General features: G+C 58.3%; 1 protein-coding gene across 2 annotated transcripts in view; it reads left to right on the plus strand.

Moving 5' to 3' along the window:
- TGFBI (transforming growth factor beta induced) overlaps positions 1–19,865 on the plus strand; it is a 55,478-nt gene that overhangs the window by 29,913 nt on the left and 5,700 nt on the right. For both annotated transcript variants that reach the window (XM_089335893.1, XM_002710222.6), the window contains exons 2-11: positions 196–294; positions 9,411–9,475; positions 10,699–10,859; positions 11,146–11,310; positions 11,549–11,695; positions 13,468–13,609; positions 15,927–16,139; positions 17,086–17,223; positions 18,075–18,220; positions 19,294–19,430. In XM_089335893.1, coding sequence (XP_089192019.1) covers positions 10,794–10,859; positions 11,146–11,310; positions 11,549–11,695; positions 13,468–13,609; positions 15,927–16,139; positions 17,086–17,223; positions 18,075–18,220; positions 19,294–19,430 — 1,154 coding nt within the window. In that variant the 5' untranslated portion in view covers positions 196–294; positions 9,411–9,475; positions 10,699–10,793. The remainder of the gene's footprint in view (positions 1–195; positions 295–9,410; positions 9,476–10,698; positions 10,860–11,145; positions 11,311–11,548; positions 11,696–13,467; positions 13,610–15,926; positions 16,140–17,085; positions 17,224–18,074; positions 18,221–19,293; positions 19,431–19,865) is intronic.

Consider the following 19,865-nt stretch of genomic DNA (forward strand, 5'->3'; position numbering starts at 1 on the left):
TCCCTCATGGGCGGACATCCAGATGGGCAAGGCCAAGGTCTGCCCCCTGACGACACCAGTACCACAACTAAATTGGCCATTTCTCTTCCATCTTTCCAAAGTTCGGATGGCCCAGGAAGACCAACATGAGGGGAAGGACCTTGGGGCAGGGTGGGCGTGCTGTCCCTCTTGCTAACCTGTCTACTTTGTTCCCAGCCCCAACGTGTGCGCTGTGCAGAAGGTCATCGGCACCAACAGGAAGTACTTCACCAACTGCAAGCAGTGGTACCAGAGGAAAATCTGTGGCAAATCAACGTGAGTATCTGGGACCGCCCACCCCAAAGAAAGCTGCACTGTGGGCGCGCTGGCTGCCTGTGTCGGGGTCCTGGGGTCCTGGGGTCCTGGGCTGGGCCAGTCTTCCCAAAGGTCAGGCTGCCAAGGGTGCCACGGAGGTGCAAGTACAGCAGGGTCAGGGCACTGTGTGCTGGGCATGGCGTCTTTAGGAAGCTGGCTGATTTGTCTTGCATGGTTAAGGCTGCTGATAAAGCTAGATGCACGTTTCAAGGCTGGCTGGGGATTACGAGAATGAAACACATACACACATACAGAGAGAGAGAGAAGCACTCAGTCCTCACTGCGTGGAAGCAGCATTAGTGGAAAAGCCTGTGACTGGGAATGAAATCCATAGGTGAACCTATGCTGAAGAATGCCACCCAGCTCTGCTGTCCAAAGGAGACACCCCACAAAGTCATGGGGTGCCTAGGAAAGTGCTTATGATGAGGTATTACCAAGTACGCGGGTCACGTGCAAACTCTGGCTCTGCCAGGCCTCAGTTGCCTCGTCTGTAACGTGGGAATGGCTAAAGGATGGATCTTGTGGAGCTGTCGTGAGGACTAAATGACATAATGTGCACACAAGACTGATATGGCACCCGGCCCTGGTGTCAGGAGCTGCTAGCTGCTGTACACGTACCCCAGAAGGTACAGGTCGAGACCACGTAAGCAGATGGGCAAGCGCCAGCAGGGTGTGACTGGGGTGGTGACGGTTCAGCTTCTGGGTGCCTCTGTCACCATGGAGGGAGGTGGCCTCTCCCCCGCCACCCAGCGCCACCAGCCACCCAGGTGCCTGGTAGAATCAGGGCACACGCCTGTTCTAACAGAATCCTGTGGAAACGTAGCCTGGGTGTTGTCGACACATCTCCTAGCTTGGATAGGAAGACGCGCTGTGCAAAACCTCCTGAGCCGCGGGGGCCTCACCGCCCTCTGCTGTGCACAGCAAGAGGCTTAAGAGATCCTAACCGACTTTTGCACACCGTCCAGTGTCGCGGTTTTAAAATTTATTGCTTGTGACGTGCTTCTGAGAAACCGTCTCCTCCGACGCCGTAAACTTGGGGAAAGAAAACCACTTTTTCCTTTAAAACGTTCCTGGAGATCCAGATCCCGGTGTGACCTGGAGCGTGGGTGGCACGCATCAATCCTAGCATGAGTGGAGGGAAATGAGCAATCTTGGCAGAGCAGGGGCAGCTGCGGAGGGCTGGTCCGTAGCCGCTGCTTCCCCCGGGGTGCAGGGCCCAGCCTCCCTGCTCAGCGCTGTGAGCTAGGAGCACACCTCTGTTCTGTCAACAGAGGCCCGTGATAATTCTTGCTGCTAGGAATACATGGAGATTGTCCAAATTCTGTACCACTCATCTGTCTATGAGAGCTGTGTTAAAAGAAAAAAAAGCCCCCTTTGTGCTAATTGACTTTTCCATGTAATACATTATGTACTCAAATAAACAATTAATTACTAATTACCTGGCCAGGCCCACGTAATTGCTTCTTGGAAGGTGCCCAAAGCTTGATGCCAGGCAAGCAGCTCTCTGCTCTGCCCATGGTGTCTGAGGGTGCCACGTTTCTCTTAGTTCAAGGGTCTCAAAACCCAGGACCAGCTGGCCATGGCTGGCACGTGCCGAGCTGTGACAGGTGCCCTGTTTGAAGTATTTCCTTGACTGGCTAACAGTAGCCTGGTAGCACTCCCTGCAGTGCTCAGGTGGCACTAGTCAGTGACAAGTGGCCCCAGGGCCCTGCCTTGTGCTACCTGTGCCTTTTTCCATGTACATCCCAGGGCATCGTGCAAGCAAGAGCCATGGGTTGGCAAAACGTTCCTGGGGACCGAGTCTTCCCCTCTGAGGCAAGTTGGGCCTTGAGCTCCCTGGCCCCAGGGAGCACAGGGGAGCCCAGACTCTGGGGTACGAACAGGGTGTGTGCGTGGGGTGAGAGAAGTGACGTTCGTGCCAGAGGCAGACCAAAGTCAGTCCCCAGGCCTGGCTGCTGACCTGGTCTTAGGGAGCCGGAGGAAGACACACTCAAGTTCAGCTCACAATCGGATGTGGCTGTTGCTTTAGGCGACTTCCAAAAGAGGAAATGAGGGTGGAAAAACATGAGTTGATCTAAAACTTCATGATCCAGGACAAGAAGGCCCTTCCTGGAACATCACGTGCAGTGTCAGGAAGGTGGAGCTGACTTGGGAGAGATCCAGCGAGCTCAGAGAGGGAAGGGAAGAAGCGGAACTCGGCTGCTGTCCTGGAGAGCTGAGGCAGAGCAGCTGTGCGGGGCTCGGAGGCCACTGGGACCCATCCCCACCGCCCACCCCGTCCTGGTCTGTGCACCGTGGGGGGTCGGGTGGGAAGGGCCCAGGGCTGTGCTGGCTGCAGCTGACATCATCCTTGGGCTTGCGGGTCCCTAGCCTAGGAGATAGGAGTTGGGGTGGGGGGCGAAGGGAAGATGACCAGCTGCGCGCGCGGGGGGGGGGGGTTCTCAGCAGTTCCCAGGGGCAGGCAGGAGTGGGTGCTGTTTCCCAGGGGCAGGGGAGGGTCACAGTTGGGTGGGGGCACAGCACGGAGCATCAGCCAAGGAGACTTGGAGGTGAAGCCTCCTGGAGACACTTGTCTGTCGCCTGGGGTCCTGGCCTCCCCCCAGCCCTGCTCTCCCTCCTCAGGTGAGGCTGCCTTGTCCCCACACAGCAGCTTGAGTGCCTTTCCAAGGAGGGATTTTGTTACAGGAAGTAGTTGCCAGTGAGCGAGTTTTCTGACTTGGGAATTCACGTCGGCTTTTAGTTCCGATCCTAAAGAGCACCAGAGCCACACGTTGGCAGACAGCTGACCAAACAAGGCTGGGGATTCAGATGGTGTCTCACTCCGGATTCCGGGCCCACGCTGGATGAGTGACCAGGAGGTTTCCATGGGTGGCGACCAAGCAGTGGTGCAGGAAACTGTGGCCAGGAGCCCAGCTCCCTCTGGACAGGCCTCCTCTGTGCAGGTCCTGGGGAGACGGAGCCAGTCCACAGCCAGGTTGGGGCTGGCGCCATGGGGAGCTGATAGGCGTAGTCCAGCTCCCACGAGGCGAGCCCGAGGCAGGGCTGGCTGCTGGGGGAGCAGGCAGCTGGGGTGGCAGCCGTGTGCTCTGAAAGTATTGCAACAGTTGCACACTCCCAAGCACAGAAGCCCTTCTCAGAGTGGCAGTCCTGTCCCTGTCTCTGGTAGCCAGCGTTGCCCTGCCCCAGGCTGAAGCAGGACCATCCTCCATTCTTCAGCCCTGTGCTCAGGCTTGGAGGTGGCACTCGTCCTGGAACAGCTGCTGCATGGCCAAGTTGCCCATCAGCTGCCAGGGCTCACACTGGCAGAGGCCATTCTGGACCGGGTGCCAGAGAAGAGCTCCCCTCTTCCTCCCTCTGCCACGTGGCACCACCTTGGTCCCTGGAGAACAGAGGAGAGGGTGGTAGGGACTCCTGGAGGCTACCCCCAGCTCCCCACCAGTGCCTGCTTCCTGTGTTGTATTTCTCGTGCAGCCAGCAGGCACTCCAACGTGCTCCGGGATAACCCAGACTGGACATGCATCACATCAATGCTGGAGATTCCTGGCACCACTGCCCGGCAGGTCCTCTCCACGGTGCTGACATGGGATTCTGTTCTGTAGCACCCTCACATCAACCTGTGAACCACCTGGGGGCAGACACTGGGGCAGGTAGAATAATGCACACACACCCACACCCCCAAAGGCAGCCACTTCCTAATCTGCTGACCTGTGCACGTGGTCCCTACGTCATGGACGGGGGCGTGGCAGATTGAAGCTGCAGGTCTTTCGGGGAGTGGTGGCGCTGGGTTTGTTGTGGACCCAGTGCAGTCATAGCTTCCTTGTGAGAGGCAGGCAGCAGGGGCAGCCTGGCTAGGAGATGCGATGGGGGAGCTGGGACGGGGTGGGTACAGCGGGAAGAGCAAGGAAGGCAGGAGGCCACCTTTGATTTTACTTCCGTTTGGCCAGCTACTGACTCTCAGCTCCAGAATTTTAAGATAAAAAAATCGGTGTGAGGCTGCCAATTTTGTGTGGTCTCTGGTGACTTCTCACCCCAGCAACAGGAAGCTAGCCCTGGGCTGTGTGTTGAGTTCTAGCTGTGGCTCATTTATGACCATAGGGTTGGGCCGTCAGTGGTCTCGTGGCGGACATCGCGTACCGTGACGTTGTTAGCCTGGCTTCGGCTTCAGTGGATTCCTGGAGTTCTCTGTGGGAGAGGCTGAGCACTTGGCAGGACCCTCGGTGAATCTCACGCATCTGCGAGGGGCTTCCTGCACGTCGACTCGTTCCGTTTTCTCAGCCGCTCCGTACCATGAGTAGGATTATTAGGCCATTTACAGATGGGGAGACTGAGGGTCAGAAAGCCTCAGAAGCCTGCTCTGAGGCCCCCTGCCATGCTGGTCACTGGGGAGGTCTGTGGACCCTGCTGTGTGTCCCCAGGGAGAACAACGCTCAGCAGCCGATGGCAGTGGTGTGGGAGGCCTGTAGGGCCTGGCTGCACTGCCCCAAGTCTCTCTGCAGCCCCCAAATCCGTGGTCATGGGTCCTGGAGGAAATCCTTTGCAGGGTCAAAAAAGTGCGTTGGCCCAGATCACTCCCCCAACCCCACAGCCTACTCCTGGTAGAATCTCACCACCCCTCCCCCCGGCAGCTGGTAGCTGTGATGCCCTGATGCCTGAGGGCTCCTCCTCAAGACCCCTTGTCAGACGAAGGGTGGTCTGGGACCTGGGGAGACCCAGGCAGCGGCCAGGAACCCCCAGACGCCCTCACCCACTGCTCACATACTGCCACAGGAACTGAAGTGCATTTCCTGAGGACTGTCCTTGTCCCTAACTGGGCCAAGGCCTTCCGGGCAGACAGCAGGGAAAAGCAGTCTGTGATCACCTCCCCAGAGCCCCGAATCAGCTCGGCTGCATTCCCAGGGCCAGGAGCGCAGGAAAGGAACCATGCGGTGGGCACTCCTCAGGTCTGCCCGGCTTCCGGACGACACCAGTCTATGTCTGCCTGCGAGTTCTCTTGGAAACCGTGACACACTGAGTGGTTTGCCTTCTGTCTCAGGAGACTGGAGCCCTGGCTGGTGCCTCACTCCCCCTGCCCCTCAAGTCTGGTGACTCCCCGGCGTCCACAGCCAGAGTGGTTGGCCAGGCTTGTGCAGTCCACTTGAACTTGTTGTATTAACTGCTTGGAAAATTCCTCTCCATGCCGTCAGGAAGGACCGTGTGGCAAGGGAGCAGAGGCAAGCTCCCGGCGTGGCTACGCTAAGCCCTCGTGTGGACACTCTCAGTCTGTGTCCCCCTCCCATAAATGCCCTTGTCCATCAGGCACCTTCCCTGCTTCCTCCTCAAATTGTTCCTCCGAGCTGGAGAGCTGATCATTGTCCTGGAGGATGAGCTTTCTCTAACCTGAGGCTTGTGTTTGTTAGAGACTGGGTCCGGCCACGGAGAAGCCAGGAGCCTTTCGCCAGAACAGCCTTGGTTGGTACGGTCACATTTGGACACTGGCAGGCTGGTCCCTTCTGTGCAGGGACACCTAGGGCTGGAGGACACAGACCTGGGCTCCCTGTGGTTTCCATCCTGGCCTGTGTTTCTCACTGAGGGAGGGTATCAAGCTCACAGCTCCAGTTGTCCCCAGCACACGTCCCCACAGTGTCTGTGCTGTGCCAGCACCAGGGCCTAAGGATCATGCCTTAGTGGACTGAGCCTGGGGCAGGTGGGATGGGCCAGCCCAGAAAGGGCAGGTTAGGGTTGTCTCAGTGGGCTGTGTCCTGGGCATGCCCTCTGCTTCTCCAAGGCCACGAGGACCTGCTCCGAAAAGGGCTGGAATTGTTGGGACAGTCAGGATCAAGGAAAGCACCAGGTCTAGAACCATCCCAACCCCTATGGCTGCTGTGCACAGGCCAAGACATAACCCTCCCCTGTACCATGGAGGGCAGTGGAGGGAGAGGTTGAAGGTGGCAGTCAGTTGACCAGGAAAAAGCCTGGCGCTGGGGACAGCACTGTGGCCTTGGGGACTGAGCGCCTGTGGTGGGAGCTGGCTGTATGACCCACCCACATGTGACAGCAGCACAGGGTCCTGCCGCCCTGGGACCCAGGAGCAGAGGGCATGGCAGGGTGTGGCCCTGGTCACTTTGGAGGTACCACTGTGTCCTCCAGAGGTCAGCTTTTCAAATCCCTTTACTTTCCAGCTGCCTGTGCATTGTCAAGACCGATAGAAAATGGGCTGGACTTGAGATGCGAGGTGACTCCCAGGCCTGCTCCTTCCCACCTGTGACCTCAAGAAGCCCCCTCGCCCCTCGGAGCCCTAGCAGCTTGCTTGCCTTATAAACATTTTTTTGAGAGACAGAGAGAGAAAACTCCCATCCACTGGTTCACTCCCTGAATGCCTGGCAGGGGGTTGGGGGCACGTAGCTTTCTGATTCCATCCTGACTACCCCTCTCCTTGCTGAGACTGTCCTGCCCATTTCCACCCCTCCCTCCAGCCCCTCGGCCCCCACTTCTGTAGTCTGCCACCCCCCCTACACACAGCGTGCACACACACCTGCCCACAGAAAGCAGGAGGCTGTGCATTTAGTTTCCATGAGTCCTCAGTGAAATCCTGGTGAGCTGGCCAGCTGTCTCGTGGGTTTTTGAAGAGCCAGCATCATGACAAAGGGTCTTGGCCAGCGTGGCTGGGGTCTCCATGCCGAGGAGTGTGCAGCACCCTTGCACGCAGGGCCCCAGAAATGAGGCTTTTGCAGACCAGACTGTTCCCTCAGCCGTGCTTCTCCAACTGCACAGATGCTTCGTGGGGAAAAGTTAAGTTTGGGGAGGTCTTGACCTTTCCTCACCTCCCATCTCCAGCTGCAGAGCCCTAGTGTATATCAGAGAAGGCCTGGGGTTTCAGGCACAGAGGTGCCCTGGTTCTGTGCATTCAAGGCTTGGAGCTCTCCTTAAATCTGCCTGGGAGAAGTCGGCTGATGCTGTCCTTTGAAAGCGAGCTGTTCTGTTACATAGAATTGTGTGTGAGACTGGAAGGAATTTCAGATGTCACCAGGTTTAACTTCATGCCCATTTTATAGATCAGGAAACCGAGGCCAGAGAGAGAAACTGAAGTTCCAGGTCCCCCTGCTAGTTACTGATGGGTGCCCAAGCCAAGTCTCCTGTTTCTGGGGCTGTTCCTGTACCATGCTGGCTTTCCAAGTTGTGTGTCCCTGAAATCTCACTTCAGCGACTTCAGTTTGAGAAGATAAAGCTGTGACTGGGCCAGGGTTGGTGCCGAGACCGCAGCCTGTTTAGCTCTTAGGAGTCCAGGGGTGAAAGGCTAGAAAGGAACAGGGTGGGAGGAGGCCTGGGGGAAAAGGGAAGAGGAAGTGGGAGTCTGGGGGGCGCAGGGCACAGGAGAAAGCAAGACTGCACTCCCCAGTCACTGCTGGGGGGGGTCCCTCTCCAGACCAGCGGGGCCTGCAGCCCCCCACCCCCCACGGCGGCTGGAGAGGCTGCAGCAAACCCCGCCTAACAGCTGGACGCGGCTTCGTCTTCACTTGATGATGTCTTCCCTGAGACAGTTCACAGGGACAGCAGCGGGCATGAGCCCCGCTGTTAGGAGGTCCGTGTTCAGTTCCTGGCTCCAGCTCCTGACTGCAAGGCAGACCCTGGGAGGCAGCCATGCCGGCTCCAGTAGTTGGACTCCTGCCACCCACATGGGAGACCTGGATTGCACTCCCGGCTCCTGGCTTTGGCTCCAGCCCAGCCCCTGCTGTTGCAGTCATTTGAGAAGTGAATAAGTAGATAGGAGCTCCTTTTCTGTGTGTGTGTGTGTGTGTGTGTCTTTCTGTCTCTCTCTCTCTGTATATATATGCATATATGTCTTTGCCTCTAAAATAAAAAATATTCAAAAGCAGGGTGTCCCGAGTGCACTGGGAACCTGCGTCTGCACCTCATATTTCTTCCCGGTCTGCTCCCTGCTGGTCATGTCATTCAGTACCCATGAGTCCCACCGTGAGCAGATCTGCAGGTGAAGCCTCTCGCCCCACCGGGCGCCTCCATATGGAAGAAAGGACGCCTTGGGTCAGGAGAGGCCTGCTCTGCCTGTGCACAGTGACCTTCAGCTGAATTTAAGCCAGGCTTTCAGAGCCCCTGCCTGCTTGTAATGTTCTTGGGAATTCCCAGCCTCTGGGGCTTCCCTGGAACACTGGCTTAGTGGCCGCTGTGTGTTTGGGACCTCCTGAAGATGGTCCCTGTCCCAGGATAGACTGGTCTGAGCTGGGAGAGGAGGAAGCTCTTGGTTTTCCTGGGCAAATTCTTTGCAAGGTTAGAACTGTGCTCTTTCAGCCTCGTGTTCATGCAGGTGCAGGGAGCCATGTGGATTGCTACTTGGAAGGACAATGGGTGGCAAGTGATCCTGACTGGGGGACACATCACTGTATAAGCCTTGGTGTATTCTCAGCTGAAAGCTGTGAAATAATATTAAATTTTAATTAAATAAAATTTCAATTCAATAAAATTTTACTAAAATAACATTTTAAAATTTTAATAAAATAAAATATTAATAAAATTTTCTTTATAATTTGAAGAAAAAAGTGGCATCCTAAAAAGAGCTTTGGTTTAATTTTAAAGAAGTTTGTGAAGACTGAAAACAAACAGATTCTAGCTATGCTACCCTTTTTGGTTATTAAATCAGAGAGCAAGAAGACCATGAAAGACTCCTTCCACGATCTACAGATGCAGAGCCGGGTCCCTGGAGGTGAGGGTGCCAGGCAGGGCTGCCCCAGCTAAGGTGGCGGCCACATCAGAACTGGGACTGGGGCAGGGCTGCCTGTGGCCTCGCAGGAGCTCCAGGCTCCGGCTTCCCACGCGTTCTGTGCAGAGAAGTTCTTGGCGAGTTGCGTTTCCTCCTCCCACTCTTGAATGTGCTGCCGTGGCCCTCGGTGTCCTGCTTGGCTCACTGCAGTGTTGGCAAGGCCCAGGAGGGCTGAGAGGCTCCTTGATGATGAGCAGCACAGATGAGACCCGGCAGGTGACCCGGAGCGGAGGTGTCTGCTGTCGGCACTCTGCCCTGGTCAGGCTGGTGGCACATGGGCGGGGTGAAGCCCAGCTAATGCACACATGTGCGCCTCCCATTGCAGCGTCATCAGCTACGAGTGCTGTCCTGGCTATGAAAAGGTCCCCGGAGAGAAGGGCTGTCCAGCAGGTGAGTAAGCCTGGCCTGGCCCGCAGGGTGGGAGGAGCGGGGAGGGGGCGGAGGAGTGTCCACAGGAGAAGCTGTGGGGTCTGCAGGGGAGTGGGGAGAGGATGGCTTCTCCCTGCATGTGTCCTGGCTCTAGACTCCCCATGAGGGGCCAAGGGTGGAGGCTGGGAGCAGTGTGTTTCCCAAGCTACTCCTGACCTCCTTGACAGACTGTGGAGCAGGCTCTGGTTCTGGCCTTCCGGGCTCTTCAGAGCAGGTGCAGGCTCTGGGCCTCGGTGTCTCTGGCCAGAGCTGGCTGGAGGATCCTAAAACTGTCCAGCAGGGGTGGCCTGATGGCTCCTCGGCTTCCAATGAGCCCCTCTGAGAGCAGGTGGGAGGCCTTTGTTAGTGGCTGGGCTGGGCACACCAGGCTCCCCATCACCCCCCGTCGCCCTCACTCTGTGTCTAATCTTGGCAGGGAGGGGAGCAGCAGGCCAGGGGCTCACCCAGAGTCCACAAAGGGCCCCACCAATGGCAACACGTGACACTTGGGGACTTTGTGAGGACCTTCCCTGGGGTGCCACCTCCGACCAGGGGTTGCTTTGTTCCCACCTAACGTTAGCTATGTGTGAAGAGGATGGGGCTGAGCCTTAAAGGAGGACAGTTCAGTTGGTGTCACTGTCACAGGAGGGTGTGGTTGGTGTGCAGGGCCAACAGAGCAGGAGGAGCAGTGGAGCTTAGAAGAGGGGCTCAGCCTCTGAAACCCGCGTTCAGACCCCTGGAAGCCAGCACTGGGCTCTGTGTCTGAGAGTCCTCCTATGTTTCCAGCTACTTTTGAGAAATGACGTTTTGTTGCCTACAAGGACCCCAAGTGCCCCAAGGACATGTAAGCTTCCTTCCTCTTAGTAGAGGCTGTGCAGGAGCCAGCAGCAGTGACCGGCTGGCTCTGGAAGACCGGTTTGTGGTTAGGATGTCTGTTGCTGCTGTGACTTCCTACCTGCCTTGGCTAACTAGCCAAGAACCAAAGCTTGCCCTGCTGGGTTTGAAATGAGAAGTGACCAATTATTGAGTCCCCTGGGAGGCCCTGGACTTGGGGTGAAGGCTCCCCAGCAGTGGGCACTCTGGGCCTCCCCACACCCATGCTCGGGCACTCGGCATCTGCAGACAAACCTGCTGTCGTCAAGGGGCGGGGTGGCCCAGGTGGGGATCCCGGAGGCTCACCCCACCTCTGTCATCTGCCCCCTCAGCCCTCCCGCTCGCCAACCTCTACGAGACCCTGGGGGTTGTTGGATCGACCACCACCCAGCTGTACACAGACCGCACGGAGAAACTGAGGCCTGAGATGGAGGGGCCCGGCAGCTTCACCATCTTCGCCCCCAGCAACGAGGCCTGGGCTTCCTTGCCAGCGGTGAGATGAGCTCCTTCTGCCTGGGCCGCTGTCACCGGGCACTGCCCACACACGTCCGCAGGGCCGGGCCTGGAGGCTGGGAGTCTGCAGTGATTTCCTGCTATTTCGGAAGCTTTTCCCCTAACTCCTTAGCTACAGCCATGGAGTGGCCTCCCGTGCTCCATCCACCCCCTGGGACAGACAGAGCCTGGGGCTCACTGAGGAGGGATCGTTGGTGGCAGGGGCTTAAGCAGCACCATGCCCGGGGCAGCAGCCACCTCACCATCACACTGCGCTTCCTCCACAGGAGGTGCTGGACTCCCTGGTGAGCAACGTCAACATCGAGCTGCTCAACGCCCTGCGCTACCACATGGTGGACCGCCGGGTCCTCACCGACGAGCTGAAGCACGGCATGGCCCTCACCTCCATGTACCAGAACTCCAACATCCAGATCCACCACTATCCCAACGGGGTAGGCCAGTGCGCCAGCACCCGGAGCTGTCCTTGCTCCAGGCTCTCTGGGCTTTGGTCCTGCACCGGTCGTTCAGCTGTGCACGACCCCCGCCCCCCACGCCTGCTGCTCTTCCAGCCTCTGGTTCCGCAGCCTGTACAACCCGAGTTCTGCTGCTGGGCTTGGAGGCGCCGCGTCCCCCTCCTGGGGGGACTCTGGCCCTGCTGCGTCAACTGCTCACCGCTGCTTCTCCCCACAGATCGTGACCGTGAACTGCGCCCGGCTGCTGAAGGCCGACCACCATGCCACCAACGGCGTGGTGCACCTCATCGACAAGGTCATCTCCACTGTCACCAACAACATCCAGCAGATCATCGAGATCGAGGACACCTTTGAGACCCTGCGGGTGAGGCCCTGCCCCGGGTGAGGCCCAGCTGGGGACATACCCCCTGCCCAGAGGGCCTGGCAGGGCTCCCCGCAGGGAAACACGGAGCGCACGGGGGGAACCCACTTATCCGATGCTCAGCGTGAATGGACCCGTGAACCCCCCCCACCCGTCTCTCCTCTGTGAAGCTCTCCCTCCCCTGGCTCCCCGGGAGGTCCAGCAGTGGGTCCTCTGAGCTCTGGGCTGCCTGGGCCTGCCCCATGGGTTCCAGAGGTGGCGTGGCCTTTTCTTCCCAAAGAGAGGGACTAGCATGAAAAAGCTGTGGGGCTGCAGGAGGTTTCCAGTCCCTGAGTCCCAACTCCAGTGCCCGACTCGTTTCCTTGGAGCCCAGACCCACAGAGTAGACACTGCTGTGGACAAGGACGTCAGGGCGCACAGCTGACTGCACCGTGCCCACAAGAGCACTGTCCTTCCCCCTTGCCCAGCAAGCATCTGTCTTATAATGGGAGGGGTGGGCGGGTGTTCCTCTTGGCAGCAGCTGCCCGGTCAGGGTTTTTGCCCTCGTTCAAGGGGAACTTCCTAAATGCAAAGGGTGCCAGTGGGAGTGGGACGGTCCCTCCCTGGAGATCTCCAACACAGAGCCACAAACATAGCCTGGCCAGCTGGCAGGGACAAGCCAGAGCAAGTGGGCTTGGCTCATAGGTGGCTCTGGAGGGTCCTGGGGAGCCTGAGCCCCTAAGCTCTGCTCCCTGCTTTTCCTCTGGGTCACTCAAGGGTTTGTGGTCTGCAAGGGAATGATCTGCCCCCAAGTTGTGGCGTATGCTTGGATGAACCACAGCCAATCGTGTTGAGCAAACTCCGTTGACTCTTGACTCCGAGGTTTGGCAACTTTGCCTCCCTTCCTCCCCTGTGACCCTGCCTAGCTCCCATCTGCCTGTCCTCTCATGCACACTTATTAAGCACCTGCTGCAGCCCAGGTAGCGCTTCACGTGGTGGGATGGAGGGGTGAACGAGACAGGCCATTGGCACTGCTCACGTTCTATCCCGGGTGAGACGAGGATCACACAGCCAAGGTGGCCGCACACTGACAGGCACTGTGAGGGCAGCAGGAGCAGTGGGGTGGGGGACCCCACATGGGACGGGATAGCCGGGAAGGCGTCTCTGGAAGAGAAGAGGGGAGCTGAGGCCTGAAGGGACCAGAGCACAGCCAGTACAGGGCCAAGAGGAAAGCTCAGAAGCAGGAAACACAGGACTGAGGCTGGCCGGCTGGAGTGAGGAGCCTCAGCGGGCACACAGTCAGGGTGGGCAGCCAGGTGGTTGCCCAGGGCTTTACAGACCCTGGGAGGAAGCCCCCCAGGCTCTTAGAAGATGGTTCTGACTGCTGGGTAGAGATGGGGGGAGGTGGTCTACCACTCACAGACATCATTCCCAGTCCTGCTGGGGTTGTGCATAGCACAGCGAGCGAAGCTCATGTCTGCATCAGACAGCCTCACTTTCGTCTGGGGGTCCCAGGGGTGTGGGCCAGCCAGGTTGACCTCCCAGAGACATGGCGTATAGTCAAGGCCAAACACAGATCTGAGTCAGGGAGGCCAGGGCAAGGCAGGGCAGCAGCAGGCATGCCGCACCTGAACCAGGGGTGTTGGGGCTGGAGTCAGGCCAGCCCCACCCAAGGTCGCAGCGAGAGGCGGTCTTCAGCTGGGCTTCCACAAGGGTCTCTGCCCTGAGGGTGGACTGGCGAGGCCTTGCAGGCACCTTGCTGCAGCCCTTAGCTGTCCTGCCTCCCCTCCCCACAGGCTGCCGTGGCCGCATCGGGGCTCAACACCCTGCTCGAGAGTGATGGCCAGTTCACGCTCTTGGCCCCAACCAACGAGGCCTTTGAGAAGATCCCTACTGAGACTTTGAACCGGATCTTGGGTGATCCAGAGGCCCTGAGAGGTGAGTGCCCTTGGCTGCTGCTGCCACCGCCTCACTAGAGCAGCCACACTGAACCCAAGACCTACTCTGGCCTGGGACAGACACCTCGGCTGCCCTGAGGTGACTCGGGATGTCGGCCACAGCTGTGGCTGGCAGCCATCCTGTCCTGTTACTCCCAGCCAGCTGTGTCTCTGCAGAAGCCAGAGCGGAGCCAAGCCCTGGCTCTTAGGGGTGAGCACAGAGCCCATCAGCCTTTTTCTAGGACTGAGGAGGGCAGAGGAGCTGGAGGCCACAGCCAGCCCTGGCCTGACACAGGGGAGGGAGGGCTCCCCAAACGGAGCCAGAGCCAGACCCAGGCTGTCTGCTGACCTGGCACCCTGAGGGCGTGGCGGGTAGCAGGTCCTGGCATCCTTGAGCTGGAGTCGCCATGGCACCCCTCACCTCTTCCTATGTGTGACAGGGGGCCTTGGGGCTGGCCCACAAGGTCAGTTAGAAGCCTGTAGTTATCAGCCCCTGGCTCTCCATCCTGGGCGTTGATTATTGCTAAGTGGAGGGAAGGAGCCAGCAAGTGCAGGAGCTGAGGAGGGGACTCTGCACTCCCCCACCCCTTCCGCTCCAGGACTTCTGAGGGCCGTGAGCCCTGAGTCAGCCAGGACGGGGAGGAGGCCCCTGTGTGCCCCAGGCACACACGTGCTCCCACACATGATCGGGGTGATGTCATTCCTCCTGGATCGCTGAGAGCCCCTTGGCAGTGTCGGGCGAGACGTTGACAGAAGTCTCCCTGTGGAGCGCGGGCGGGAAAGGACACATTTCTGAGGTGTGGCTGTGGTGCCCCTGTGTGCCTGCTTTGTGCCAGACTGAAGCCTCAGAGGTGGGCACGGGGCCATGTGGCCTGCAAGGAAGTCCAAGCCTCCTGGGCACAGCAGCACCAGGCCCTTGAGCTCTGAGTCAGGAGTGCCAGGCAGATCCTCACCGTGCATCTCGGGAAGGAGGGCGGGGCTGGGGCCGTGTGGCCCCCAGGGTCCCAAGGCCTCCTGGGCAGGAGGGGACTCAGGTGCCTCTCTGTGTGTTTTGCTTCCTTTTCTGAGATGTGTGCCTCGTTAAAACATGTTTTGTGAAGAGCCCATTTTTATCTTCCTGGGTACCGTCACTCATTGTAAACTCTAAGGAAAGAAAGACGTCTAATTTCCGGCTCAGTGGCCAGTTTGCTCAGAGCTAGCACCCTCTGTGCGCCACTGTGGCTGAGGCCTTGAAGGAAGAAGGTCACAGGCGCCCCCCCCCCCCCATCCAGGCTCCCGTTGCTACCGGCAGGGTTGCAGGCAGGCGAGCAGCAGCCCGGCGCTTCCCACCCTGGCCCTGCTCCCCACTGCCGGATCTGGGGCTTCAGGTCCCCGTCCAGAAACCCCTCAAGGCCTCTTGTGGAGGGTGCCATTGCCATGCTTGTTGTCCCGCCTCTTCCCCTCTGGCTGTTACCGTCAGCACTGACTTGGGGGGGGGGGGTGTGCTGTGTGCAGGAGGCAGTGCCTCTGCAAGCCTCAGAGCTTCCTCCTGTCCATGACGGCGCAGTTTTGGTTCCCACACTCCGGGGCAGATGGAAGCTCGCTTCTGTGGTGAGGATGCCCCGGGCCCTGCTGTGAGCAGCAGTGCGGGAGCCTGCTAGGCCTGGGCGGGGCCTTCGCTGCGGCATGTTCTCGCTGGCCACCCTTGTAGTTTCCGCTGTCCAGCCTGGGGCTGATGGATGCCAGCAACAGCCATGACTGGGTTAGAGCCGTCTGCTCACATGGCACTGGGGCAAGCAAATAAAGAACTGTGTGTTGTTTATGGTGTGGTGAATGGGACGGCCAAGGCCATGTCTTAGCACCATTCCCAGCCTTTACGACCAGCAGACCCTCGGGTCAATGGAGTAAAATCTGTAGGAAGAAAATATGCAGGTAATTCAAGGTTGTCATTTGCTGCAGTTTTGCTCTGACATTTTGCATTTTTTTGAAGGTCAGTAGATTTTGTTTAAAAATCCCACAGTAGACTCGGGGAAAGTGTTTCCTTTCTCCCTGAAGTTGGGGCACTAATAAGAGCCCGAAGGTCAGGTTCTAACAAGCTAATTGCCAGCCTCTGCTGAGCGCTTGATGCTCAGGATCTCATGCTGTCCCGGCCCCGGGCTGGGAGGCAGATGCTCGTCCTGCCGCCTCTCACCCGAGGAGCAAGGAGAGACTCGGAGAGGCCAAGGGACTTGTCCAGCCGCCCGACCTGTGGTGCCCTGTGGTGCCCCAGCTCTGCCCCACCCCCCGGCCAGGGCAGCCTGGAGCAGCTGAGACTTACCTGTGTCCTGTTTGGCCTCCAGACCTGCTGAACAACCACATCCTGAAGTCAGCCATGTGTGCTGAAGCCATTGTCGCCGGGCTGTCCATGGAGACCCTGGAGGGCACCACGCTGGAGGTGGGCTGCAGCGGGGACATGCTCACCATCAACGGCAAGGCCATCATCTCCAATAAAGACGTCTTGGCCACCAACGGTGTCATTCACTTCATCGATGAGCTGCTCATCCCCGACTCCGGTGAGCCAGACCTCAGGCAGCCTTGGTCCTGTCTGGCCCACGGTCCTTTCTGCCACCCCTTGCCGTAGTGGTGGGGGCATGCAGGGATCTATGGGGCTGCTTCCCTGCTTGGGCCCAGCCCAGAGCTTCTTAGCCACTGAAGGATCCTGAGGAGTCTTGAGCCCCGAGCACGGTGGGCCCAGCATTGCCTTGAGGCAGTGGGGAACCACTGACGGTGTCGGGGGAGGGAGTGCCAGTCACAGAAAGCTCTCAGAAGGCCTGCCTGCTGGGAGGGGCACAGAGGGCCATGTGCTGCCCTCAGCACATGCTCTCTCCGTAGTGCCCAGGGGCAGGGGAACCAGTTTTCTGCCAAGGGCCATTTTGATACTTAGGACATCATTTGCAGGCCATATAGAATCTTCAAGTTAAAAATGAGCCTGCTCTGTTTACTGAGTTTTGAGCCCCACCTGTGGTTGCCTTGGCGGGGCCAGAACAAGTCATTTGATGGACATTCCCATCTCCGGCCCAAGCATCCCTGGTTCACTGCCCCGTGAACAGACCTTGGCCTGTGCTCATGCAGCGTCCTAGTCATTCGGGAATTCCGGGGTGGGGGGGTGGGGGGAGCTCCTGCCCATGAGGGAGGGAATCTCACAGGGAAAACAAAACTCTCCCCACCAGAGTGGTCGCAGACTTTACGTGCTCTTTGGAAGCTGCCTTCCACCCCTGCATTGGGCGGTGCCCTGACCACACTGTGCCCAGCACCTGGGGCAGAACTGAAGCTCGCCTCACCTCCCAGACCTGCTGGGCCAGTGTCCCCTGACAATAGACCCACTGGGACGGCAGTGATCGGTGGGGTTGTTGACTTGCGAGCTGACGCTCCTGCTGCTGCATTTCACGCACTGGGTGGATGACCGCTAAGTGAAAACAGGATTTTTAACTTTTGAACCCACTCTCTCCACGCTCGTAGCCAAGACGCTGTCTGAGCTGGCTGCAGGATCCGACGTCTCCACGGCCATCGACCTTTTCGGACAAGCTGGCCTCGGCACTCATCTCTCTGGAAATGAGCGGCTCACCCTGCTGGCCCCCCTGAATTCTGTGTTCGAAGGTAACCTGGGGGAAGCAGTCCTGGGGTTTTGTCCCTGGAGGCAGCTGTCTTCTCTGCCACCCTCTGCAGTGTAAAGTTCGGACCCCCAGCCAGTTCCACCAAAGCAGGAGCAACTGCAGCAGGAACTGTAGGGGGCGCTGTTGTTCCCCTCAGAGCCCAGACGCCCCTGGGGAGCAGAGCTCTCCCTTGTGGTTTTTGTTTGTTTGTTTTAATTGTTTATATGAAAAGCAAAGGAGACAGAGAGCAGTCTTCCATCGTCTGATTCACTCTGCGAATGTCTCCAACAGGCAGGCTGTGCCAAGCTGAAGCCAGGAACCGCAAACTCAGTCCCGGTCTCCCATGGGGGTGGCAGAGACTCAATCCCTTGAGCCCTTACCTGCTGCCTCCCAGGGTGCACGTAGCAGGAAGCTGGAATAGAGAACAGAGTCAGGACTCAAACACAGGCACTCTGATAGGGGATGTGGGCATCTCAAGTCGGGGTTTGACCGCGTGGCAAACACTCGCCCCTCCCTTGCCAGTTGCCAGGGTGTAGTCAGGAGGTCTGAGTGAGGAGACAACAGAGCCGCAGCCACGCGGGCCTCAGAGAAGGGGCCGAGCTGTATGCACCCCTTCCCCTCCCTCCCAGGGCGCGACTCCAAACACCCTCCATTTTCGGCGCCTTTTTTTCTTTTCACAGAAGATGCCAGATGTGAAGGCATGTTGGCAGCCTCATTTCATTTCCCAATCATCATTCCCAACTCAGGCGGGGCCAGGCTTTTCCCTGCACTTGCCTGACCCCCCTGCCCCGCCCCGCCTCGTTCTCCCACTCCAGGAGCCTGGCTCTCTGCACCTAACCCCAGCTTCTCTTGCAGAAGGAGCCCCTCCCATTGATGCCTCCACCAAGAGTTTGCTTCTGAACCACATTGTTAAAGACCAACTGGCCTCCAAGTATCTGTACCACGGACAGACCCTGGACACGCTGGGAGGCAAAAAGCTGAGAGTTTTTGTTTATCGTAACGTAAGTTCTGGGCCCTCGGTCTTACTCCCTGGTGGGCTCCGCCCTAAGAAGTGGAAGTTGTATTAGGATAAAAGAAGATGTCCTCCATGGCCAGAGTTTGCGCGAGGACGGCTTCTGCTAAGGGAAGCAGTGGTTTCTGGAAGGCACATATGATATCATGTGAGGTCCTGCAGATGGAGTGGCACCTCCTGTTCTGGAGGCCTTTGAAATAATCCACACGCCTCTCTGGCCGGGTTGTTAAGCAGCTGAGCCACCCTGAACTCAAGGGGATAATACATGGTCAGAGGGATGGAGATTTTTGTTGTCTTCTTGAAGACGTATATATTTATTTGAAAGGCAGAGTTAGAGAGAGAGGTCTTCTGTATACTGGTTCACTCCCCAAATGACCACACAGCCCAGGGCTGGACTAGGCTGAAGTTAGGAGCCTGGAGCTCCATGTGGGTCTCCCACGTGGGTGCAGGGGTCTGAACATTTAGGACATCTCCTGCAGCATTCCCAGGCACATTCGCAGGGAGCTGGGTCAGAAGTGAAGTAGCTGGACTCACATCGGTTCTCATGTGGGATGCCAATGTTGTGGCACAGTTGGGGGGGGGGGTTGTGAGTGCTTCTTAGCTTACAGGAAGAGACACTGGCACAGCCTCCCTGAACCTTCAAAGGTTCTCTTCTCTCTTCTGTCTCTTCCCTGTTTTCAAAGGCAACAGGCACCTGGAATTAAAAAGGAAGCACAATTAAATTAATTTCAGCGTAGCCTCTGCCTGGGCCCAGCCAGCGTGGTCTGTTGAATCAGTGAATCAGTGGACTTGATGGACTGATTTGACCATTGTCAAAGCCTCGCAGGTAGTGGATGCTCCACTCTGGGGCCTCCATGGCCGTTCCTCGCCTGAGAAGGAACACTAAGTTTACTAAGTTTTTCCTCCTGGGGAAATACAGCCCATTCTTGCTGCCCCCTCCCCACGAGTGTCCACTGGTCTTTGTGCTGTCAGTACAGGCCTGGAGCAAACTGGGAGGCCCCTGCTAGGGAGTAAACCAACCATCCCTTTCTCCCCCCGACCCCGGCACTGTTTTCTGTGCAGAGCCTGTGCATCGAGAACAGTTGCATCGCTGCCCATGACAAGAGGGGGAGGTACGGGACGCTGTTCACCATGGACCGGATGCTGACGCCCCCAGTGGGCACCGTCATGGACGTCTTGAAGGGGGACAACCGCTTTAGGTAACCAGACCCAGGCCAGGGTAGGCTCCTGCTGTGTGCTCACGCAGGGCCAGGGGCTGGGCCTCAGCTCTCTGCCAGCCTCCCTCCCTGCAGGGCCTTCAGCTAACACTGGTGTGCGCTGGTGTCACCTGCTAGGTGGGGGATGCCGAGGGACGAGTGCCCCAGACAGCGCAAGTCAGGCAGAAGGGCTGCTTCAGGGAGTGTCGCCCTCCCCTCCGGGGCAGGGGACAGTGGGCTGTCACCAGAGCAGGTGGGCAGCAAGTGTCCTGCTCTCTGTGCAGAACCTGCTCAGGACAGCTGCGGCCCTCTGGCCAGTTCATTCCCGGCCCGGCCTTCTCTGTCCCTGACTTGCTCATTCGCTTATTCCCTACTGGGTGCTGACGTGTTGAGCATTTCCCTGTCAGTGACTTCAGCCACCCGCAGACCCATGGGCGC

Source organism: Oryctolagus cuniculus, chromosome 6, assembly GCF_051225735.1.
Source record: "Oryctolagus cuniculus isolate XC-2025 breed Fujian yellow rabbit chromosome 6, ASM5122573v1, whole genome shotgun sequence".
NCBI classification, from domain to species: domain Eukaryota; kingdom Metazoa; phylum Chordata; class Mammalia; order Lagomorpha; family Leporidae; genus Oryctolagus; species Oryctolagus cuniculus.